General features: G+C 37.1%; 5 protein-coding genes across 9 annotated transcripts; 3 read left to right on the forward strand and 2 right to left on the reverse strand.

The window, feature by feature from the left end:
* The first annotated feature begins 806 nt into the window (after nt 1-806).
* LOC18611338 (squalene epoxidase 3-like) lies at nt 807-12313 on the forward strand. 3 transcript variants are annotated; one of them, XM_088807188.1, is made up of 8 exons: nt 807-1528; nt 2304-2415; nt 2561-2735; nt 2882-3050; nt 3271-3489; nt 3656-3931; nt 4402-4680; nt 11935-12313. In XM_088807188.1, the coding sequence occupies exons 1-8, from the start codon at nt 1040-1042 to the stop codon at nt 11965-11967; spliced, it is 1752 nt and encodes a 583-aa protein (XP_088663314.1). In that variant the 5' UTR covers nt 807-1039; the 3' UTR covers nt 11968-12313. The 3 variants fall into 3 exon arrangements, with proteins under 3 accessions (XP_088663314.1, XP_017978580.2, XP_007047610.3); XM_018123091.2 differs by lacking the exon at nt 11935-12313 and adding an exon at nt 6308-6422; XM_007047548.3 differs by lacking the exon at nt 11935-12313 and adding an exon at nt 5196-5602 and having other exon boundaries at nt 809-1528.
* Nucleotides 4925-8387, reverse strand: LOC18611339 (Tetratricopeptide repeat (TPR)-like superfamily protein). Its single transcript, XM_007047552.3, has 2 exons — nt 5760-8387; nt 4925-5659 (listed from the first exon to the last, which is right to left on the reverse strand). Exon 1 carries the CDS (start codon nt 8369-8371, stop codon nt 6155-6157), a length of 2217 nt encoding a protein of 738 aa, XP_007047614.3. The 5' UTR covers nt 8372-8387; the 3' UTR covers nt 4925-5659; nt 5760-6154.
* Nucleotides 8584-12313, forward strand: LOC18611340 (putative pentatricopeptide repeat-containing protein At5g65820). The gene is made up of 2 exons (XM_007047554.3): nt 8584-10777; nt 11935-12313. Exon 1 carries the CDS (start codon nt 8692-8694, stop codon nt 10624-10626), a length of 1935 nt encoding a protein of 644 aa, XP_007047616.3. The 5' UTR covers nt 8584-8691; the 3' UTR covers nt 10627-10777; nt 11935-12313.
* LOC18611341 (DUF21 domain-containing protein At2g14520-like) lies at nt 12118-15335 on the reverse strand. Its single transcript, XM_007047555.3, has 10 exons — nt 14841-15335; nt 14654-14730; nt 14482-14565; nt 14244-14357; nt 14062-14148; nt 13830-13969; nt 13626-13713; nt 13354-13427; nt 12701-13073; nt 12118-12606 (listed from the first exon to the last, which is right to left on the reverse strand). Exons 1-10 carry the CDS (start codon nt 15016-15018, stop codon nt 12565-12567), a joined length of 1257 nt encoding a protein of 418 aa, XP_007047617.2. The 5' UTR covers nt 15019-15335; the 3' UTR covers nt 12118-12564.
* A 1645-nt stretch (nt 15336-16980) lies between these two features.
* LOC18611342 (GTP-binding protein, HflX) lies at nt 16981-23274 on the forward strand. 3 transcript variants are annotated; one of them, XR_001928461.2, is made up of 14 exons: nt 16981-17608; nt 18061-18125; nt 18907-18969; nt 19081-19170; nt 19320-19432; nt 19875-19943; nt 20561-20705; nt 20833-20888; nt 20985-21035; nt 21164-21218; nt 21322-21378; nt 22074-22193; nt 22286-23044; nt 23124-23274. XR_001928461.2 is itself a non-coding variant. In XM_018123071.2 (13 exons), the coding sequence occupies exons 1-13, from the start codon at nt 17224-17226 to the stop codon at nt 22859-22861; spliced, it is 1845 nt and encodes a 614-aa protein (XP_017978560.2). In that variant the 5' UTR covers nt 16981-17223; the 3' UTR covers nt 22862-23122. The 3 variants fall into 3 exon arrangements, 1 of the variants encoding a protein (XP_017978560.2); XM_018123071.2 differs by lacking the exon at nt 23124-23274 and having other exon boundaries at nt 22286-23122; XR_016027022.1 differs by lacking the exon at nt 18061-18125 and having other exon boundaries at nt 17378-17608.
* Nucleotides 23275-23726: the final 452 nt, after the last annotated feature.

Raw genomic sequence — 23726 nt, forward strand, 5'->3', positions numbered from 1 at the left:
TATTTTTTAAAAGATGTCTTTTTGAAAAAAAAAATTCTTATAATAAACTAACATGTTTTTTTTTTTTTAAAAAAAGCTATTATTTGGAGTTTTTTTAAAATATTGTTTTTTTTAAAATAATTTTTTTTAAATTTCTCATAAAATATTATTTAATATAACTTTTATTTAAAAAATAAATAAGTTAAAAATAAAATAGGCTAAACAGGTTCGGGTATATTTTTGATATTAATTGGATTCGAACCCAGGTAAGGAAAAAAAAACAATCAAAATCTATACCATCTTGACCAATAGTTTTTTTTGTTCAATATTGACAAAAGTATTAAAAATATAGTTAGTTGAATTATTAATGTGATGACATTAATTTATAAAATAAAAAAATTATTAGATTAATCAGGAAGAAGATTTTAATAATTTTTTAATTTAATCGAGTTTTTAAACGGATTAAGATAATTATAAAACAGTAAAAATGTAATAGAATTAGGATTAGGATAATAATTTTAAAATTATTCAAATAATTAATAAAATTAAAATAATTATTTTTTATAAAATTAAAATTTAAATATCTCGAAATTATAAAATACCTTACCCGTCGACGTCCCTAATAAAAATCACTAGTAAAATCAATGGGAATTGCAGACAAATCACATGCGAGAAAATGAAATGAAACTTGGCCACACCCCTTTAAGGCCCTAACAGACAAAATCGTGGTCGTGATCATTCCCTTCAAGAAAAGGAAAACGTAATCTTAATCTTATTTCCTATTTTAAGTAATTAGAAGACCTTAGATAGAAACTAGAACTTTCCTCCACCACCAAATAAACATGCCAGAGTCAGACCACCGTTTTTTCATATCCTCCCAGCTTAGCTTTGCTCTTAACTTGTCGTTTCTTTTGTTTTCTCATTCATTTTGTGGAGTCTTTGACATCAAGACCACAAGTTTTGCCCTCATGAAAGAACAAGAAAGTGGGAAACTGTAAATTTTAAGAATCAATTACAAATGAGACCTGTGCTTTAAAGGTTACTGTTTCCATCTTCTTCAATGCCATTACTTAGTTTAACTCTAACTACTATCAACCTTCAATATAAAGAGGCCCCGGTCCCATTTCCTACGATATCTTCCAAACCCACCACATGTCAGAGTCTTTCATCAAAACCAAGGCTAAGAAAGCTCTTCAAAACTACCAGCAGTTTCCGCTTTTCTAAAACCCAAGGCCTTTCTGCCTCTCTTCTTGCTAATTCCGCTTCTGGGTTTCACCGTTTTAAGGAAATGGTGATGGTTTTTGATAGTTACATCGTTGGGACGTTTTTGGTTTCCCTTCTTGGCTTTGTTTTTCTTTTCATTTTGCGGCATAATAATAACAGTAGAAAGAAGAAAATCGAGAAAGGTTCTAGGGACTTCAAGATCCAAACCGATGCTGTTAGCGGAACCGAAATAGGGGAATGCTCGCGGGAAAATGGTTCCGGCACTGACGTCATCATTGTCGGTGCCGGTGTTGCTGGTGCTGCTCTAGCTTATACACTTGGCAAGGTGATACCTGTTTTCTTTCAGTTATTTTTCTTCTGTTGTATAATTTAATTATTTATGGTGTCGGTTTTTGTTGATTAATTTTGTCAAATGAGGAAATCATTGAAATTGAGTAAAGTTGGGATTTTTTTATGAGATTTCATCTTTAAGAAAAATCTGGGTTGGCATCGCTTTGGCTTGAAATGAAGTTTGATTATTGCCTGCACGTAAGCTCACATGGATACGGTTCACGATATTGACGTGCTTGGGATTGTCTTATTGTAACAATAAATCGGTCTGGAGTTTGACTTTGATGACGTAATTGCCGTGAAAAAGATTTTTTTAAAAAATTTTTCCTTTTTCTTTTGACTAATTAATTGTGTTTTTTAGATTTTAATTGATCTTTACTGGAGATTTGGACCTTCTGCTTGAATGTAGAATTGGAGTTTGAGATGTATTGCTGGGTGGTTAAACAGTGCAAACTGTATCAGACTGTTAACTATCGAGTTTTCAATGTGTAAATAACTTTGCTAATTGTATGTAGTGCAAAAGGCCCATGATGTGTATTGTTGTCTTCTTTTCTTGTAAGATTCAACTACATTTTAAGAAATCCTAGACATAGATTAACTTGGTATAAGGGGCAGATACAAGATATTGACTTGAACTTTCTTGTGTTCCCACCTTACTTGATTTCTGAAGCATTGGATTCATTTAAGGGCTTAAACTGGTTTCCATTTGCAATGATCCTTTTTAAGTTATTTATTGCTAAGTCAAACTATAACCTTATTGCTAATTTTAGGATGGAAGGCGTGTTCATGTGATAGAAAGAGACTTGACAGAACCAGACAGAATTGTTGGAGAACTGCTTCAGCCAGGAGGATACCTTAAATTAGTTGAATTGGGCCTTGAGGGTATGCATTGAAATACATATGCATCTTATTAAATTGTGAACAAACTTTTGTGTGGCTAATAGCTAGTTAGTTCTGAGTTGGATCAGTTTTCATGAATTTTTTTCCTTAACGTGTAAAATGCAATTAATATCTAATCTGATTACAGATTGTGTAGAGGAAATTGATGCCCAGAGAGTGCTTGGTTATGCTCTCTTCAAGGATGAGAGAAATACTAAATTGTCATATCCCTTGGAGAAATTTCATGCAGATGTTGCTGGGAGGAGCTTCCATAACGGGCGTTTCATACAGAGGATGAGAGAAAAAGCTAGTACTCTTCCCAAGTAATCTTTCTTGCTTCCTGGATTCATGATGCATATGAATTAGTTACCAACTTACTGCAGCATTGTCAATTTTGCTTATTTTTCATTTTACATTAGGTAAATAGTTACCATTAAGCTCCTTCCACCATGAATGTTAAACTTTTCAGTGTACGACTAGAGCAAGGAACAGTAACATCTCTCCTTGAAGAAAATGGGACAATTAGAGGGGTGCAGTACAAAACTAAGGATGGTCAAGAACTAGGAGCTTATGCTCCTCTTACTATTGTATGTGATGGTTGCTTTTCAAATCTACGTCGCTCTCTTTGCAACCCCAAGGTGAAGTTGCCACCTTATAATCGTTATATAAATTCTCTCTTCTTATCTAACAATCATTATAAAGAATCATGGTCCCAAGACAGTTGTCTATTAAGCTACAATATCTGAGTGTTGCATTGTATGCTTGAGTACTAAATCTAATCCTTTAATTTGTATGTGCTTCTGTTGCTTACAATGTTCCAATGGGAAAATAACTGTAGCATTTTTAACTTTTCAACAGGTGGATGTGCCCTCTTGTTTTGTGGGTTTGGTCCTAGAGAACTGTGAACTTCCATTTTCAAATCACGGGCATGTTATCCTAGGAGATCCTTCACCAATCCTGTTTTATCCAATCAGTAGCACAGAGGTTCGCTGCTTGGTCGATGTACCTGGGCAGAAAGTACCTTCCATTGCTAATGGTGAAATGGCAAATTATTTGAAGACCATGGTGGCACCACAGGTATGTGTTAATGTTGGTGCATGATTTTGGATCGTCAACTTATGATGAAAAGCCCTGTGTCTTTCTAGTTGCACCATAAAATTTAACTTTCAACCTTTGTTCATGATGAATCACTTACCTGCTGCACGCATTACCTTGGTTTAATTAAAGAGAGTGTCTGTTTCAGGTTCCACCTGAGCTTCGTGATGCCTTCATAGCTGCTGTTAATAAGGGTAATATTAGAACCATGCCAAACAGAAGCATGCCAGCTGATCCTCATCCGACTCCTGGAGCACTTCTAATGGGTGATGCTTTCAACATGCGTCATCCTTTAACTGGTGGAGGAATGACTGTGGCATTGTCTGATATTGTTGTACTTCGGGATCTTCTTAGGCCTCTGCATGACCTGCATGATGCAGCTTGCCTGACCAAGTATCTTGAATCATTTTACACATTACGCAAGGTTAGTTGGCTTTTTATGCTATGATCTTGCTCTAATAACCATAGCTCATTCACCTTTTGAATTTGATTGTGCCATATGTCATAAAGCAGTTTATGGCAGTAACTAGCACAGGTTTTGTTTTGTTTTGTATGTAACCTAGTAAAAGATTGCACCAAACATTTTAATTGAGCTAAATATGAGTCTAAGATAGTTGCATTGCATTGTTGTTTTAATTACAATTATCATTACAGAAAGAGTTGTTTCATCTGTTTGACCATCCTACTGACTAGGATTTGGTGTCTTCTTCCAAAATCTGAAATAATGATCTGATGATGTCCTTGATATAAAGGACGGAATTTCTTGATTCTAGGTTCCACCAATGACATTAAACCCTTTCTTTCCCAACCTGAATGGGCTTCGAGGTTAAATAGACTAGGAATGAGAGACGATATTTTCAAATTTTTGCCCTTTGCTCATGATGTTTGTTGCAGCCTGTGGCATCTACAATAAATACTCTGGCTGGTGCCCTATATAAGGTGTTTTCTGCGTCCCCTGATCAAGCAAGGAAGGAAATGCGCCAAGCCTGTTTTGACTATTTAAGCCTCGGTGGTATCTTTTCAACAGGGCCAGTGGCTTTACTCTCTGGTCTAAACCCTCGCCCGTTGAGTCTAGTTCTTCATTTCTTTGCTGTGGCAATATATGGAGTTGGTCGCCTGCTCCTACCATTTCCTTCACTTCGACGCATGTGGATCGGAGCTAGGTTAATCTCGGTATGTATTTTGCACCCTTTATGCTGTTGATGGCTCATTTTTTTGGCCTTCCAACTCCCCTTTGCTTCCTTTTCTTTTCCTTCCATTCTCTATTTCTATGAATCGAAATAATCTCACTGTACAATTTAGACATACTAGTAACGTTGTGCCCTTTATTTTTGGTCCCATCAACGGATTTGTTTATTTCATTCTTGCTGGTAAGACTTGGCAAGTTAGCAATATAATTGGCAAGATAGCATCATACTTTACAAAGAAGCTAGAATATCACAAAAGTCCCGGTGTTTAACAACTACAATCGGTTAATACTTTGTTTCTTTGTAATAACTTTGTGGTTTCTTCCAGGAGAGAACATAAAAAGAAAGAAAAGAGAAGAAAAAATAATAACCCTCTAACCCAACATATGAAATAGTTTTCAAATCCTCATTGAATGGGAGGTCCTGTTGTATACTGTAGAAAAGCATAATATCTGCATATGGTTGCCACTTTGTGCCAAACTTGTTTTTCCCCTTCTGCAGAGTGCATCAGGTATAATTTTCCCCATAATCAAGGCAGAGGGAGTGAGGCAGATGTTCTTCCCTGCAACAGTGCCAGCACTATATAGAGCTCCTCCCGTTGATTGATATGCCCTATCATGGTAGCTTAAGCTCTGTAGCACCCTAGATTAAAAGGCTAGAACTGCCTTTGTCTTATTGCTTGGACAGACCAGTGCATGCTAAATGTATATCAAGACACCGTACAGCTGTGTTAGATTAGAGACGGCTAGGAACTATTCTTTCATTATATGAACAAAAATTCTCCCAAACTGAAATACTTTAATTAAAAAATATTTATTATGTCTGTCGTATAACGTTCTGAAAAAAAAAAAAGATTCAGCGTGAATTAACTGAATAGATTTCAACAATCAGAACATCAAAGGAAGAAATACTACTTCCTTGAACGGAACGCAAGGGATGCTGGAAGAAGGCCTGCATCCATCAACCTGCATGGAATAACATGTTTGTGTAGATTATTTTCCAGAAAAACTGACAACTGAAAATTGACCTGTTTAGCAACTTTGGATTGAAATGATGATGACTTACATGTTATTAACTGACTTTACTGGTGGGTATGATAGCCATGCGTTTGATTCTCCCCTTCAGTTGAAGGAAATCAACGAATCTAGTGAGTTTGCATTTTGCATGGCCAAGTCTTGTGGTTTTTGGGAACCTCCCAAATCCAATTGCAAATCGTAATTGTCCTTTATGGCCTTTCAATGATGGCGAGCAAACAATTGTTCAGCATGGCATCTTCCAATCCTATGTCAACCTGAAAGATCTCCCAAGATTTTGGCTCTCAGATCCATTCATTATGCCCAGCTTGTCCAGAGCTAGTGCTATAGACTAATGAGATGTCCTTTTTCATCGTACGGTTCCTGAATCAACCGTACCCCTCTCTTTCACCCACTCTTATATTGTCATTCATACCCGGGAGGGCTCTATAAACTGATCCAACTTGAGCCAGGTTGCTTCATCACCCCAACATTTTTCATGGATTCCCTCACTCTAGCTGCTTCTTCCCATTGACCAGCAGCTGCATAAATGTTTGACAAAAGCACATAAACTGATGGATTATTTTGCTCTGTTTCAAGGAGAATCCCAGCAATAGTTCTTGCAAGCCTTAGATTAGTATGAGCTGCACAAGCACTGAACAAGGTCCACCAGATATTAGAATGAGCTTCAACATGCTGACTATCTATTACTCTTTCTGCTTCATCAAGATACCCTGCCCGAGCAAGAAGGTCAACCATGCAGGAAAGGTGATCTTCTCCAGGCACAAAGCCATAATCATTTACCATGGAATTGAATATCCAAGTTGCATCATCAACTAAACCAGCATGACTGCAAGCAGAAAGAACAGAAGTAAATGTTGCCTGATCAGGTTTGGCCCTACCTGCATCTTTCATTGCCTTGAAACAATGGACAGCTTCTTTTCCTTCTCCATGCTGTGCAAAAGCAGAAATGAGGGAATTCCAAGAGATTGTGTCCTTTACAATCATCTCATTGAACACTCTCAAAGACCAATTTAAAGTGCCGCATTTTGCATACATTGTGATTAATGCATTGCCTAAAGATGTTTCTAAAAAAAGATCATGCCTGAGGATGTAACCATGAAGTTGTTTCCCATGACTCAAGGATGAGATGTTGGCACAAATGCTTATAGCAATGCTAAGTGTGTATGCATTTGGTCTGAGGTTTAACATTAATAGCTGGGATAATTGCTCTAAGCCCTGAGCTGGGGACCCATTGAGAAAGAATCCAGATATAATAGTATTCCAGGAGATCAAGTTCTTGGGAGACATTTGAAACAATTGATAGGCCTGATTCATCTTCCCATGCTTAGCGTATGAAGAAACCAATGCATTGGAAACCTGGATTCTGGAAATGAGTCCATTTTTAAACACAAGGGCATGAATCATCTCACCCATTTCTATGAACTCTGAACATGACAGTAAACTTCCAAAAGTGAACTCGTCTGGTTCAATCCCTGACCTCTGCATTTCCAAGTAGACCAAAAATGCTGATCTACCAGAGTTTCCTTGACCATAACTTGATACCATGGTATTCCATGACACAAGATCCTTCTCCTCCAATCTCTCAAAAACTATGTTAGCAGCATTTAGATCCCCACAGCTAGAATACATAGTTATCGCTGCATTGCTCACAGAGGTACACTGTTCAAACCCCATCATAACAGCTTGTGCATATACCTGATCCCCAACTCTTCTAGATGAACATGAACTCATTAGACTCACAAAAGTCAGTTCCGAGGGGCTCAAACAAGCCTCTAACATCTCCCTAAACATTATCGATGCATGTTCAACTCTTCCTACATTCATTAAACCATCAATCATCACATTAAAAGTAATCCGATCGCGCACAAAACTTTCTACTTCATCAAAAACCAGGCACGCATTGACAACATCTTCACAATTAAAGTACATAGTAATTATTGCATTAACCACAGAAGCTCTAACTGAAAACCCAGTTTTAACCACCAAAGCCTGCACTTGCCTCCCAAAACCCAAGTTTTCACTAGAACACACACTCAACACGCTAGCAAAGCTGTAATAATCATGCTTAAAACCCAAAATATGCATTTCCTTAAACAAACCAAACCCAAAGTCTTCATACCCATTGTCCACACACCCCGTAATCATCGCATTCCAAACCGCCACTTCTTTCTTAGGCATCTTATCGAACACCTCGCAAGCATAGGGAATTTCCCCCAACTTGGTACACGAAGACAACAACGTAGTCCAAGAATAAACATCTGGGTCTTTAATTTCACTAAAAACCCTTTTAACAGAACCTAAATCTTGGGTTCTCGAATAGAGGAAAAGCAGCGTGTTAGAGACATGAGAGTAGGCTTCCAAGCCGGATTTGATAGCGTAGCAGTGGAGTTTAGTTCCAAATTTAACGTTGCGGAGATTGGCACAGGCTTTGAGAGTGGTGGAGAGAGTGTAGTGGTCGAGTTTAACGTTGTCGTGGAGATACTGAATTTCGTTGAATAGATTGAGGGCATCTTCGTAGTGAGTCGAGCGAGTGAGCTTTGCAAGGTGAGTGTTGAGGTTGATGAGCTGTTGTCGTTGGTTGAAAGTAGCATCAGTTATGGTAGTTAACCACTTCCTGGAAAAGCCGGGGACCTTTGTCATCAGTTAATTTGCCTTCTCATTTCTACGTGGTGCGGGACGCTTTATTATTAGAATACTAGACATATTGGGCCCTCAAAAATCTTAGCCCAAGTCTGACCTAAAACTTCGTCCAAGATGGCCTAATTCTTCACAATTTGAGGTCAAGCCCGTTTCTGGAGGGCTTCCGAGCCTGGGTATTTAAATTCCCGTTAGAAGCTTCGTATACCCTCTCCGTCTTCAACCTCCAATAACACCATCGTGGACCTGTTTCCCTCCGAGAAATTGCACGAACATGGAAACATCTGCTGAAAAATAGCTTAACCCTGCAAAACAACATATAAATGAGGAGATTCTCTTCCAAAACGCTATGTCTTATCGCCAGACAACGCCATCTCTCACTTTCCTCCTATCCAAACACGTACCACTTTCACATCCTTCCCGACAACAACAACAACAGCAACAGCCTTAACCTTCTCTCAAGCAATTCAAAATCTGGATTCGGTTTAGTTACCCTCGAAACCAAGCAACCTACTCTTAAATCCGACAACGACCAACAGACCGACGACTTTGCTTCCGACGTCGAAAAAATCTACAGAATCCTCCGAAAATTCCACACTCGAGTCCCGAAACTTAACCTCGCGTTACAACAATCTGGCGTCGTTTTCCGTCCCGGTTTAACCGAACGCGTTTTGAACCGTTGCGGCGACGCAGGTAATTTAGGTTACAAGTTCTTCACTTGGGCATCGAAACAACCCGGATATCACCCAAGCTATGAAATTTACAAGGCAATGATTAAAATCTTAGGCAAAATGAGACAATTCGGCGCCGTGTGGGCATTAATTGAAGAAATCAAAAGGGAAAATCCCCATTTCATTACGGCGGAATTATTTATCCTCTTGATAAGGAGGTTTGCTTCTTCAAGAATGGTGAAAAAAGCTATTGAAGTGTTCGATGAAATGCCAAAGTACGGTTGCCCACAAGACGACGCCGTGTTTGGCTCTTTATTAGATGCATTATGTAAAAATGGGAATGTAAAAGAAGCGGCTTTGGTTTTTGAGGAAATGAGGGTGAGATTTCTGCCTAATTTAAAGCATTTTACTTCGTTGTTGTATGGTTGGTGTAAAGAAGGGAGGATTTTGGAAGCTAAACATGTGTTGGTTCAAATGAAGGAAGCCGGTTTCGAGCCTGATATTGTAGTTTTTAACAATCTGTTAAGTGGGTACGTTTTGGGAAACAAAATGGGGGATGCTTTTGATTTGTTGAAAGAAATGAGGAAGAAGGGGATTGACCCAAATGCAAATTCGTATACTATTGTGATTCAAGGGCTTTGCAAGGCTGATAGAATGGAGGAAGCAATGAGGGTTTTTGTTGACATGGAGAGAAATGGTTGTCGAGGTGATGTTGTGGTTTATACAACCTTGATAAGTGGGTTTTGTAAGTGGGGAAGGGTTGAGAAAGGTTATGAGGTGTTGGATAGGATGATATCGGAAGGGCTTATGCCGAATTCATTGACTTATTTGCATATTATGTTGGCTCATGAGAAGAAGGATGAGTTAGAAGAGTGTTTGGAGTTGATGGAGGAGATGAGGAAGATTGGTTGTGTTCCTGATGGTGGTATTTATAATGTGGTTGTTCGATTAGCTTGTAAGTTGGAGGAAGTGAAAGAAGCTGCTCGTGTTTGGAATGAGATGGAAGGAAGGGGATTTAGTCCTGGGGTTGATAATTTTATTGTTATGATACATGGATTTATTGGGCAAGGGTGTTTGGTTGAAGCCTGTGAGTATTTTAAAGAAATGGCTGGAAGAGGTCTTTTTTGCGTTCCTCAATATGGGATTTTGAAAGATTTGTTGAATTCTTTGTTGAGAGCTGAGAAGCTTGAAATGGCGAAGAATGTTTGGAGTTGTATTGTTAGTAAGGGATGCGAGCTTAATGTGTCTGCATGGACAATATGGGTTCACGCACTTTTCTCAAAGGGGCATGTGAAGGAGGCATGTTCTTATTGTCTGGAAATGATGGATGTGGACGTAATGCCACAGCCAGATACTTTTGCAAAGCTTATGAGGGGTTTGAGGAAACTGTACAACAGGCAGATCGCTGCAGAGATTACAGAGAAGGTGAGGAAGATGGCTGCAGATAGAGAGATCACTTTTAAGATGTATAAACGGCGGGGGCAGAGAGACTTGAAAGAAAAAGTGAAGGAAAAAGCAGATGGTAGAAAGAGGAGGGCTCGTCGACGTCGGTGGGGTGGGGCCTGTAGTAGAGCTAACATTTTGTAGTTTGAAATCAAGGCCATTTGTCAAGTAAGAGAACCCACTGCAGAAGTATTGATTAGATTGCTTCTCAGGCAGTTATGGATTTGCATTTGTTATGCATTGGAGAAGTGAGGAACTCTCTATATTCTTTAGAAGCACTCAGCTTGTTCTGCAGGTAGTTGGAAAAAACTCCATTATCACTGCTTTTAGATGTCATGTATTCTTTCTTGCAAATTATCACTCTGTTTGCTATTTGTTCTATTTATTACATCTAGCTTTCCTTCCTAAAAATATTTTTTATTCAAGACTTGGCTGGGCTGCAATTAAGTTCTCATCAGACCTAGAATCCTTTGTCAATGTGGTAGCTTATTTTGAGCATCTGGAATGCTTTGGCATTGGTTGTCATATAACATTATCATAGCTAGTAATTGTATGTTAGGAAATAAGTTAGTATTTTTTTTTTATTTATTTCTTGTTTTGCTGGATATTTAGTGGCATGTGGAATTAGAGCAGAATCGCTGCAAAAGGAGTTTGCAAATCAGAAGCATAGTGCTTAATTTGGTATGCATGACAATTTTTAATGGATCTTTTATAGTGTACACCCTGGTCCTTCTCACAAGCTGTTGATAGTCCTGATTTATTGCCACTGATTATGATTAAGGGCATACAGAAGCCTTGTTAAGTTTGAATATATAAAGTTAGTTATGTTGGAGTTTGGGAATTGAATGCCCTCAGGCCTCAACTGTGGATAAATAGTAAATAAATCATTCCCTTTTCAGGAACTAATTCTTTGTATGACAGCACCCACTAGATGGACCAAATGTATAAAAAATATGCTTTGTTTGATTGATCAAAAATTTGATTTTCAAGCAAATTCTTGGGATATTGAAAGAATTTGCACATGTTCCTAACAATGATTATTTAGAAGGCAGGTTGATCAAAATTTGTCAATGATACTGATCTCTGGAAAAATATTGAGTTTGGTGCCTCCTTAGCCCTTTTCATCATTATCATTCCCTAGCATTCTATATCAAGTTTTGCTTTTCTACTGGCAATATTCCTCATTTGCACTACCCTTCCTAGTTGCCCCCATTTACCCAATACATGAAGGGCATTCTGCGTAGTTTTCTTTAGTCAAGTTGAGCTGGTTTTTGTTAAATTTTAAATTGTTTGACTTGTGCGTTTTCCTTCTCATATTTTGGTCCTGCCCTTAGATGCCTTTCTTTTAGAAAGATTATTGTGGGTTACATATTTTGGATCATTGTATCATATGAATATTTTCTTTGAAAAAAATGATACCTTCCTGATCTTTAAATTTTTTCTTTGTTCTAGGAACTTGGAAGTCGTATTTACTCCACATGTTGATGCAACTCTTTGACCATTTTGCTGAGTTCCTACATAAATTGTGTTCATGAAACAGCCCAGCAACGTGGCTCTGGCTTTGTAAACTATCTTTCATGAATGTAGTCCTTGAAGATGGAGCAAAATGGTGTCTGCTTGATTCTTCTGACAACATGGGGGATAACTTTTTCGTATAATTGAGATGGTTAGAAGATGCATCAATAATGACACTGATGTAGAGTAAAATTTGAAAAACAAGCAAGCTTATTCTGGGGAAACCAACATTCTAGACTATGCCTAGTTTATTGGTGTCAGAATCATGGGGAGTTAGCATTTGAATATATCTAATGGAATTAATTTACCCTGCTAATTTCAATATTTCAGTAACTCCTTGATATTCTGCTATCTCAATGGTGTGTTCTTCAATCACTAATTGACAGTGCACAACTTTAGCAGTCATCTTAATTGGCAAACAATGAATAATAGAATTCAGAACTCTTTCTTCCAGTAACCAATATTCAAATCTGTAGGTTTTGCCAGTATGCTATGCGCAATGAAACCCATGTTCCTTTCTGTAGGCTTTTTGCTTTTCTGTAGTTTGCATACTGTATGGAGATATCATTAACTTTCATGACGATGATCTGTCTCATCAAAGATCTCCTCCTGCATGGACAAAAACAGTTGGGGCATATATATTTTCTTCTCCTTCGAGATTTGATGGAGGAAAATTCACTAGAAAGAGTTTTTTTCCACTTACTTGCAAAAGCTCTTCAATGACATCTTCCAGCGTTATTATGCCAATAGCTTCCCCATCTCCACTGGTCAGAGGGAGTGAATCATCATTGATTTGCAGGATTTCTGAGTGGATGTCCCTTGCCCATTTCTTGCCTTTGGATGATGCTCTATGTGAATTTCCATCTAAACTTTTCCACTTTTTGAGCGTTCTTTTGCTTGGTAAACATTTCCCCGGTGGATGCTTTTCGCCATCAATGTCCAACCGAACATCTCTGTCCGAGTATTCACTGGCTGTATGCTCTGTTTTGTTGTTCTGTTTTATTACAACAGCCATATGGCTGTGACCTTTCTGAAACTCATTTAGTATGTCATACAAAGGCATTGTCTCAGGAACCCTAGCACACATGAAACAAATATTAAAGGAGATCTTAATGTCAGTCAATGTAACCTTGGGCTTGGTTTAGCAGATAATATTAGCAAATCCTATTACTTCCATTATGTCTTGCAAATTTAATCAATGAAAGTCATATGTTTACGAAGATTCCGCAGCATAGATACGCCGTGCATGACTGGCACATGCAGTTTTATGGTAATTTCTTCATAATACAGCTCAGTGCATATGATCCTTAATGGAGTATCAGCAGCTTAGAATGCATATCTTTACCCCTTGTATACCTTGGAATCCTGCGAAGCGTGATGTTTTTTACAGGCACCTCATCTTCTGGATGGATGGTTAACAAGTTCTTCACCTAATATCAAAACTAGAATATTAGTGATCTTGACACATTTTTGACAGTGCAAGGCATTTTAATTGGACTACGGGCAGAAAAGATAACAAGAGATGATTCTGCATCAAAATTTGATGATTTTGAGCTTGCTGCTGCATAATAAGTGAAAACCCTGAAATGAAATTGTCGTAAACTGCTGAATAAATGAATGAAAATTACCAAAACAAGTCCAATTATGTTTTCTAAACGCTCATGGTAAACAGGTATCCTGCTATGCCCTTTCTCCAGAATTAACTTCATCAAATCCCTGCATGTTCTTGGATTGCAAATAGTATGTTATGCATCTTATTAAGGGATTGCTGCCAGGAAATCTAGTAATTGGTAAATGCAACTAAAGTTTTTCTTTATCAAGGGTATTCTAACCTGTCCAATTTAGCATTGATATTAATTGCAAAAGTTTCAGATATAGAAGTCATTGCGTCCATTGCTGTTTTCTCACTTAGTTCAAGTGCTCCTGCTATTATTGTTGTCTCATCACGTGTCAATTCTCCACCCTTGCCAGCCTGCGTAAGAGTCAGAATGCGTTACTTCGCTGCAAGCAAAGGGAGGGAGGGTAGGTGTTTGAAGCGGTTCATGGTTAAGGACCTCATCATACCTCATTACCATGCAAATCAACAAGTGTTTTCAACTCAGCACGGCGGAAAAGAGCTTCATGCCCTTTCCCCAGGAGAAGGTCTAATAGCTAATAAAACAGAAGCAGTAGTCAGCACTTTCGTTGGGGCATCTACAATCACTACTCAGATATAGCTTGTCAAGTACAGACACAACGATTTTCACCTTGCTTATTGGATATGCAACTGGAAAACAAATCCAAACTAGAATTTGAACAAATGGAGCAACTTTTGCACCAATTGCTAGACCATATCGGGTACAAACTGCTTGGGGTACAATCTGCATCATAAGGAAGAAAACGAGACGGGTTGATGTACAAAACTGAAAAGAGAGCATTTTTTGGCTCGAAGAAAAAGCTCAGAAAAGCCTAAACATGAGACTGAAAACCTGAAATGAAACTAACCTCACCAAACAAAAGTATCAGGGTGACTGAAATAAGAATAGCTCCCCAAGCTGATACCAAGCTGTCCAGAAAGATTGGAAGGGCCTGTAAAACCAATAAACTCAGAGTTAGAAAGTTCCAACTGTGAGTGACAACACTAGATATGACATGAAAGTCCTCCACTAATTCATACCTCCATAGCTGCAGCATTGCAGATTAATAGAGAGCACAGAAGCAAATGCTGTCTTCTAACAACTGGAAGTATCTTTGCTGTCATAAATAATACAAGCCACAGCAAATGGACTCATTTAAAGAAGAAGAAGAAGAAAAAGAAGATGCAATTTATTTACCAAAAAAAGAGGGTATCAGAAGATCATTACTGGCATGTTTACTATCAGTAGGCGTTCCAGACCTAGCAAGAACTTCAAGATCAACAAGGCTCATAGACATGAGCCCCATCGTGAGTCCAGACATCAACCCAGCAAACAACACTAGACCGGCAACTATAATGATCTGAATAAAGAACCCCGTTTCACAGCAATGATACTCTATTGCCATTCACTTCTTTTCTTTCCTCTTCTTTCTGTCTTTGTTTTTCTCTTTGTTATCTGATAAGAATTTTTTATGTAAAGATAACAACAGCTCTGTACATAGCCAAGAAATCTAGTGTACATGAATGAACTTATTCGACAGATAACGACAGAATAAAATATAAGATTCGACTCTTTTTCTGTATGGCCCTGTCAACCGAGATGTCTGGGACTTCTCTCTTTTTTCTTCCTTCAAAATGAAGGAGAGATTGAAAAGTGATCAAGACAACAATATGAAACAGGTGTTTTGCCTGTTGGAAGTTGGAACACTCTCCTAAACTTTTTCTAGTTCTGTTATACCCTGCCAAATTCTGCTACCTATACTGTTATATATGATGACTGATATTTAAGATAAAACCATGGTCTGCATAATTTTCTCTCTTTTTTCTCACAAGGACAATTGCAAACTTTAAGTTATTTGATAAAGAGAAATTAAAATCTCAACCCCCTAATCCTCACTTCCTCACCATGCGAAATTCATTCTTTAGGAATAAGTATAACTCGCAAAGGTTACTTAACCTTTAGAGATGCTTAAAGGGTTTTATGATCCAAACCCAACTCTTTTTTTTTTTCTTTTCTTTAGATGTAGTAATTGCATAAAGACCACAGTAAAGAAAGTTTGATTCTTTGCCAAAAGGGTAATGCCACTATGTTAAGTCGAGGTTACTAGAAAGTCCTTGTCACGGCTCATTAGAACTTGTTTTCTTATCCAATAAAAGGGAAAACCAAAAGAAAAATAGAAACCCTTTGGAGGAGATTGCCTAGTTTCAATGGAAGGGCGTTGATGTTACTAAGATTCGATGTTGGGTTCTGACTTATAAAATGAGGAGAAAGGATGGGATTATCACAACAACCTTTTTTTTTTTTTTTTTCCTGTCTTGCTTAAATTATAAGCTCTTTCTGGTGCAAGACATCGAAGGATCCACTTAGATTGTAACCTGCCATGCCAGCAAGGATATGCAAACAAAACCCAAGGAATATGACCCGCAATTTGATTACATTGGCCAACATTTGTTCTGGCATCTTGTTCTCACCACTGAAAGACGTAAGTTAATGGATTTGATGCCATTGTTCAAAGAATTATTCCAAGAATCAAGTTAGGTCATATCTTGTTGGAGGTGCAACCCATAAGATGGTATTACAGCACTTCAGGGGATTTTGCTTTGCTCTATTTCCTATGCCCATCTTGTTAGTTAGAATCTTTCACCCCAAAACTCATTGATCACGGCATATTTTAACAATAGAAGGTGATATTTTCCTCTCTTTTATTGATTTGATTTGGTTTTTATATATTTGAGCTTCGAGAGAGGAGTTGAAACTCGAGACAAGAGTCAAGACCCTCTTTGTAGTAGCAACGGTCACTGAATCAGTAGTTTAAGCTTGAGTTAATCTTTTCATTTCTCCACCTAAGAGTTAAGACTTGATTTGGGCTATTGAATCAAATTGCACTTTATACTTTGAAAGAGAAGTAAAGATAAAATGTTTAATTAGCTAATAATAGCAAGAAATATTATTGGCCAACATAAAAGATTTAATTTAATTACACATATTTACATAGTTCACCACCATTGTACTCTTTTATCTCTTTTGGTCACTAATATAAACAATGAAAGAAAAAAAGTTTATAGCATAAAAATGTTTATAAATTGAAAAATTATACGTGTAAGTTTGTTATATCGATTGAGATTATAATATGATTTTATTAAGGAGAATTTTAAAGATATTTATTAAAATATTATTTATGATAATATTTTAACATTAAATCTAATAATTAATAATTAATGTGGTAATTTTCAATACATTTTAAGAAGATAGAACTTCATATAGTAACTTGAACAAATGTTGTTATGATACTCATTAACAAAATCCTCTAATTCATTACTATTTTATTTCAATCTCCTGAAAGAACTACTTCCTGAAATACATGGTCTCATGGATAAAGCAACATTGTGGGCCTCAAAAATCGCAATGGTGATTGGGTTGAACATGGACACGTAAACTAGGAAATGGGCTCCCAAGGTTAAGCCCTGAAAGGCTAAAACCTGACCTTCTTCTCCGCACCGTGTCTACTGTCCGGTAACCGGAACCCCTTCATCATCCGAAAGAAGAAAGAACACTCCTCCAATTCAGTAAAAAGTAGAAGCTCTCTAATTTTGCCAACATCTTTAGAGAAATGTTAAGAGCCCTGTCTTTGACACGAACCTGCCTCAGGTCCCGATGTCAGTCCCTCTCCCACCGACCTTCTCCTTCTCCACTTTCCATTCTCTCTTCACCATACTCAACTTCAAAGCAGCAAAACAGAGTCACTGAAGATGACCAACACACCACCGTTTCAGTTTTCAACAGGGACCCAACTGACCCACCTCGGCTCTTCCTCGTCCAGCCCCGTCTCCGTCCCGCTACTTTCTTGCAGGCTAAGCTCAACGAGGCTCTTTGTCTAGCTAATTCCCTAGAGGAACAGCGTGATGGGTACTTCGACACTGATTTCTTCGACAAGGAGTTGCCTCCTCATGTTGTTGTCCAAAACCCTTCTCTTAAATCTTCCAAAATCCGCGCAGGTATAAAAAATCTTTTGGTATTTTCCTTTTTGACTCATTTTCACTTAGGGAACATTTAGTTGTTAATGTTTACTACTTCCTCATTGTTTACGATAATGAAAGGGAAAAATGTGTGTTAATACAGAAGTAACATTTTTGAACATTTCTTAGTTTCAAATTTAGTTTTTTGAGTAACAATAAATTTATGTTACAATTGAATTATTTGTTTATTTTTTTATCAAACTTGATTTGAAATGTTATTATATAGGGAAAAGTAAGTAGTCAATGTAATTGTAAAACAGGGCTTACTATCTTGTACTCGATTCGGTTTTGGCTTGTTTTGGGTTGCTTGATTAATTGCCTTTTGATTTTATTGAAAAGCTATTCTTTTTGGGTGTTTTAGCTTTGTTAATCATGTTTTTAGACATTTTTTCAATATTTTGTTCTTGAATTCTGTTTTATTTTATTTCTAGACACGTATTTTGGACCTGGAACTGTACATAACATCAAATGCCATTTGAATGCTGTCGAGTCCAAGGCAAGGAGCTTCCTATAATCTTTCTTCTTATCTTTGCAGTGGCATAGCCAGAATTTTTAGTGGGGTCATACTCATATACTAATTCACATAATATAAACACATACTTTTTAACATTGTATTATTAAAAACACTTTGCATTAAATCTAAAAACTTTAAATATTCAAAAAGATTTAGTATGTTATATATTGCTTCCCAAAGTTTTTGTTTTAGAATGAGATATTTTACCATGCAGTCACGCCTATGATATAATCATCCTTGAATATTACAAATTAGGTTGGGTATTATTTAGTTATTACTTTTGTTATATACATTTTGCTTTGCAAAACATGTGTTTAGATATCAGAATAAACAAATGATTTTGATTAGGAAGAATTAAAATTAATCTTTGTGCATAATAAAATGCATGATTTTACTCTTATTAAGAACAATTATATTTGAACATATGTCACCTTTCACATTTTAATCACATAACTTATTAATATATAGTCAAATTTATGCAAATTAAAAGACTTTTTAACATAAAGCTACGTATTACTCATTGTCAATATAAAAATGGACGAAAACTCTTTATGTTTGGCCCCCTTTTTTATGTTTTTATTTAATTTGAGTGGGTTCAATACAAAAAATTGCTAAAATTTTACTACAGATATATATATAAACCTAACTTTTTAAAAATTGACCCCACAAACCACTATGTAGCTGCGCCCCTGGTTCTTTATTATGAGTGAATGATTTTCATGGAACTGTGGAAGCCTTATCTATAACAATATGATTTTACTAGGATGAAGTTGATGCTGTCTTCATCAATACCATTCTGTCCGGAATACAGCAACGTAATTTGGAGGCAAGTAATGGCTGCCTACTTTCTCTCAGTCTTTTGGTGGCAAGGCAAACGCAAGCTATAGTCCCATGTGCTTTGGTAATATATTTTCTTGTTTTCGATTTTCAATGACAGCGAATTTGGGGCAAACCTGTGTTAGATCGCGTGGGCCTTATAATAGAAATATTCAATGCTCATGCGCATACAAAGGAGGCAAAGTTACAGGTACAGTTCCTGCCTTTACTTGGCATGACATTGCATTTTGAATTCCACTATTTGTTTTCTCTTAAACTGGTTTATGCACTTATTTATCATCCAATTAGGTTTACAATGGAACCTAGAAATCAGGAGGTTGTCCTTTTAATATTTTGCAGGCAGAATTAGCAGCTCTTATGTACAAGAAGAGTAGGCTTGTTCGTGTACGTGGAGCAGACGGACGCTATACTTTTGGAGTTACTGGAGAAGCTGAAGTTGTTAGTGCAAGAGGGTGAGGCCTGAATTTCTTGTAGAATAGGACTAGATTGTAAAACTTGTGAACATTTGTATGTATAGCATATATTCGAGTGAAATCCAAGATGATTTGAATACATCTGACCATAATTCAAGGTGTTTCTGATTCTTATTATGAAGCCAAAAGACCTGATCTAAACTAGTTCTTTCTCTCTCTGGTTTTGTCTTGCTCTTGCATAAATTCTTTTGATGTGTTTCTTTAACTCAACTAAAATAAAAAAAGATAATAAACACTATATAAATTGAGAACAATTTAAAAAATGCGAAGCTTTACTAGGCGAGATCATGGATCATGATGTATTCATTTTGGTCAATCTTCTCTTTCAATAGTTGAAATGTTACCATGATTCAAATAATTCTATTGTAAACAATTATCAATCCATAGAAGGATTTTGAAAATGCATAGTTATTGATTGCAGGAGAGGAAGTGGGGGTCGTGGTTTCATCAGTGGTGCTGGAGAAACTGAACTGCAGCTTCAACGCCGAAGGTTTGCTCTTCATACTAATTTCATAATGATTTCTTCTTACGATCTTGTGTACAAAATTATTGTATGAAGCTGTCTCAGATACTTATTTCTAAATTTTTTGGTGAGTTGCATATTATGTAGCTTTTGTGTAGCCACAAGTACAATTGTAAATATTTGTGATTTCTAAATCTGATGTGTTGGAATCTCTTTTCATGATGGGCAATATCTGTTTATTGTTATTATTATTATTTCGCCATTGGCTTCCCTTCCTTCATAGCTCAATACTATTTAACAATGTCTATACTTCTGATACTTAAGTTAATGGGAGCTTAAGTTATTGTACTTTAGCATTGCCTTGTTGGTTATTCCTTTCTTTCTAAGATGGTTTTACGAATGAAATGCTTGTTATTTTATCAGAGGTCTCAAGCTATCCATAACAATGAATATTTTATTAATCCCCTCTCCTCACACCCCAATTTTTGGATCTGATTATGTGGATGGGGCATGTTTCAATCTCTATAGGATATTGCTTTTTCATATATGAAAAAAAAGCTAGATACTTGTCATGGTCTTTGTCATCATAATACATTTTAACTTTGTGTGTGTTTATATGTTCACTGACTGGAACTTAATCTCAGAATCTTGGAACGGCGGAGTCATTTGTTAACCCAGATTGAAGAGGTTCGCCGTACTCGAGCTGTGCAACGTGCAGCTCGCAAAAGACGAGGTGGACTTGATGGTCAAGGTTTAGCTACTGTTGCTGTTGTAGGGTACACAAATGCTGTAGGTGGCCATAATCTGACCAAAACTTCACCTTTTAACTACCATACAAACAAGTTAGAACTTCTTATGTTTTTCTTTTCTACCCTTTTCTCTTGCTAAACATTTTCCCTATTTTCTTAATTAACAGGGGAAATCTACATTGATTGGTGCCCTCTCAGATAGTGATCTGTATAGTGATGCAAGGTATATCTATCCTTAAAACATTGCTCATTAAAGTTAGATTCCTTGTTATAAGAGAGTGAATGTTTTTGCATAATTGGAGGCATTGACTTTGTGCAGATTGTTTGCAACATTGGATGCTAGATTAAAAGGTGTTGTTCTTCCTTCAGGGTGAGATGATCCACATCAAATCTAATTATACTTTCCCTCAAATTTTGACACATGAAGATGAATATTTCTTTTTAACTATTGATGAGAATACAATCTTATTCTTCATAAATATGCATATAATAATTCAGGAGGAAAGTGCTTCTTAGTGATACTGTGGGATTCATATCAGATTTGCCAGTGCAGGTAACTGAGAAGCATGTGTATATGTGCCACTGATCCCTTTTTTTTTCTTTGCTATTTTTGGTCTTCTTTCGTCTTTTTTAGCATTGGAATTTTGCTCTTGTAGTTGGTTGAAGCATTTCATTCAACCTTGGAAGAGGTGGTGGAGGCTGACCTCCTTGTGGTATGACTGGATAACCTGTCCTCTTTTTTCTTTTTTGAAAAAAAATTATTTATTTGTGTGCTGCCATTCAGACATTTTCTTATCTGATCTTTTTAAAAGCAGATTCTTTTATAGTTCCTGTTTCTGATGTTATGGTCATCTGTTGTCAATCAAAGCTGAGTAGGACCAGTCAACAATATCTTGTTTGTAGAGTTTCTCTCTGCCCCTTAAAAAAAATCCCAAACTTACATTTTTTGTATGCTGCAGAAGCAAGGAACCTTAGGAAATGATTCCAAATAGATTCCGTTATGAAACAGTTGAGAAGATAGCATCTTGTTTAAAGAATACTGATAGCTGTCTCTCAGTCTTGCCCTCTTTCACTGGGTTTGGCCCAGTGGCTTATCCCTCTTTAGGAGCAGTTACATTTGCCAATGCTCCTACAGCCCGGATATATCCTCTCTAAGAGATCTATTTATCATGCAAATCAAGGCTTTGTTACTACTTAGTATTATTGTTGCTGAATTGCTGTTGTTTCCAATCAGTAAGCTCTGATGCACAATAATTGAAAGATGATTAGTGTAGACTTGTATGCATCGTTATTCAATTATCTCTTCTTTGGGTACACAAGTTTATATGAAATCATCCCTCAAATTTGAGAAAATCAGGATTGGTGTGTCCTTCAGATAGCTGATGAATTTTTCCAAATATTTATGCAGCATGTAATAGACTGCACTGCACCTAATCTTGATGAGCATCGTTCCACGGTGTTGCTAGTTCTTCGGCAAATTGGAGTGTCAGAGGAAAAGCTTCAGAACATGATTGAAGTCTGGAACAAGGTACTTTAATACATTTTTTACCTCTCCTCCCTCCAAAGATTTAAAAGGAAAAAAACTCAAGAAGATATTTTCTAATTTTGCAATCTGTTCAGATTGATTATGAAGAAGAAGTGGGTGCTGATGTATATATTGATGATGGTGATGAAGATGCTGAGATCAGCAATTTCTCGGGAGCAGAAGACAGCAAGATTAACAGTTCTTCAGAAGTTGAAGATTGTAACGTGGCATCTGAGCCATTAGATGGGAAGTCAGTTGGTAATTGTGTTGCTGGTAATGCTGATGCCGATGGTAGTGATGTATTTAAGCCTTCACCTGGAGACCTTCAAGAGACCATGGTTGACAAGCAAGGTGATTACTCTGATGGCTGGCTGTTGTCAGGGGATGACTTTGCGGATGACTACTGGAATACCCTGAATGACCAACAAACTGAGACCTCTAATGACTGGATGGTGGAAAAAGATTCTCAATCCCAATCTCAGCATGTTCCACACGTCAAAGTATCTGCCCTAACTGGAGTAGGCTTGCAAGAACTGCTGGAAATCATTGATGATAGGCTTAAGGTGCAAGATGATAAACTAAAGTCTCAAAAAGTAGTGGAGAGCAGTTTCTTTGATCGAAAATGGAGGCCCCCTCGTAAAGAAGATGAACAGGTAGCAGTTGAACAATGATAACAGCAGGCAATGTATATTTTTGACCGCGGTTGGTATTAGCAATCATCACAATACAGTTGAAACCGATGTGTGGCATGGATGATGAATAAGTCAGAGAAACATCAGACAATTATTTTCCCTTTCTGGAGTATAGGGGAAGAATGTGAGAATTTCCTAAGCAAGTGTTTCCAGCTGCATACGGTATATTTATACTCAAACTTTATGCTTGCAACACCCATACTTTGTATATTTAACGTATTCCATAAATTTTTTGATGCAGATCCTTGCCTACAATTTTGTACCTAAATCAAAGAAGTGAACTCCATTGGCCCAACAAAAAACTTGAACAAGCAATCCCAAACCTTAATTTGTGCAGAAGGCCAAATATTTATGACCTTTTGAGATACAATTGGGTTGTGCTTGTTTTTGTACCAGTTAATTTTTTCTACCCGTAACATATGCTACACAAAAAGATTGGGCAAATTAAATTATGGGACATATCAAGAATAACATTTCAGGATGAAACTTGTTCTAAGGGCGTGATATTTTGGTTGAAGCTCACTTTTGTACCTGGGTAGGGGGAAAACATCTTTTTCCCTTCCTTCTTAATGGAATTCCTCTCATAACTTAAAAGAAAAACAATAAACATTAAAGGCGACTTGCCAAGTACGTAAGTCACTTTTGCAGATTGAATAAAGTGGATGGAAGGTCAGATCAACTATTCCGTTATTACAATTAACCAAAGTAATTATCCACCCTGCATGGATCCCTCCATAAATATAGCTGAAAATGAAATAAAGGCAGGCTTTTGCCAATAAAGGTTCCCCTGCCACTACGAACTCCACCTAGCGACACCTACACCAACGACGATCTTCCATCAAGT

The sequence above is a fragment of the Theobroma cacao genome, chromosome 1, assembly GCF_053813885.1.
Source record: "Theobroma cacao isolate CCN51 chromosome 1, ASM5381388v1, whole genome shotgun sequence".
In the NCBI taxonomy this organism is placed as follows: domain Eukaryota; kingdom Viridiplantae; phylum Streptophyta; class Magnoliopsida; order Malvales; family Malvaceae; genus Theobroma; species Theobroma cacao.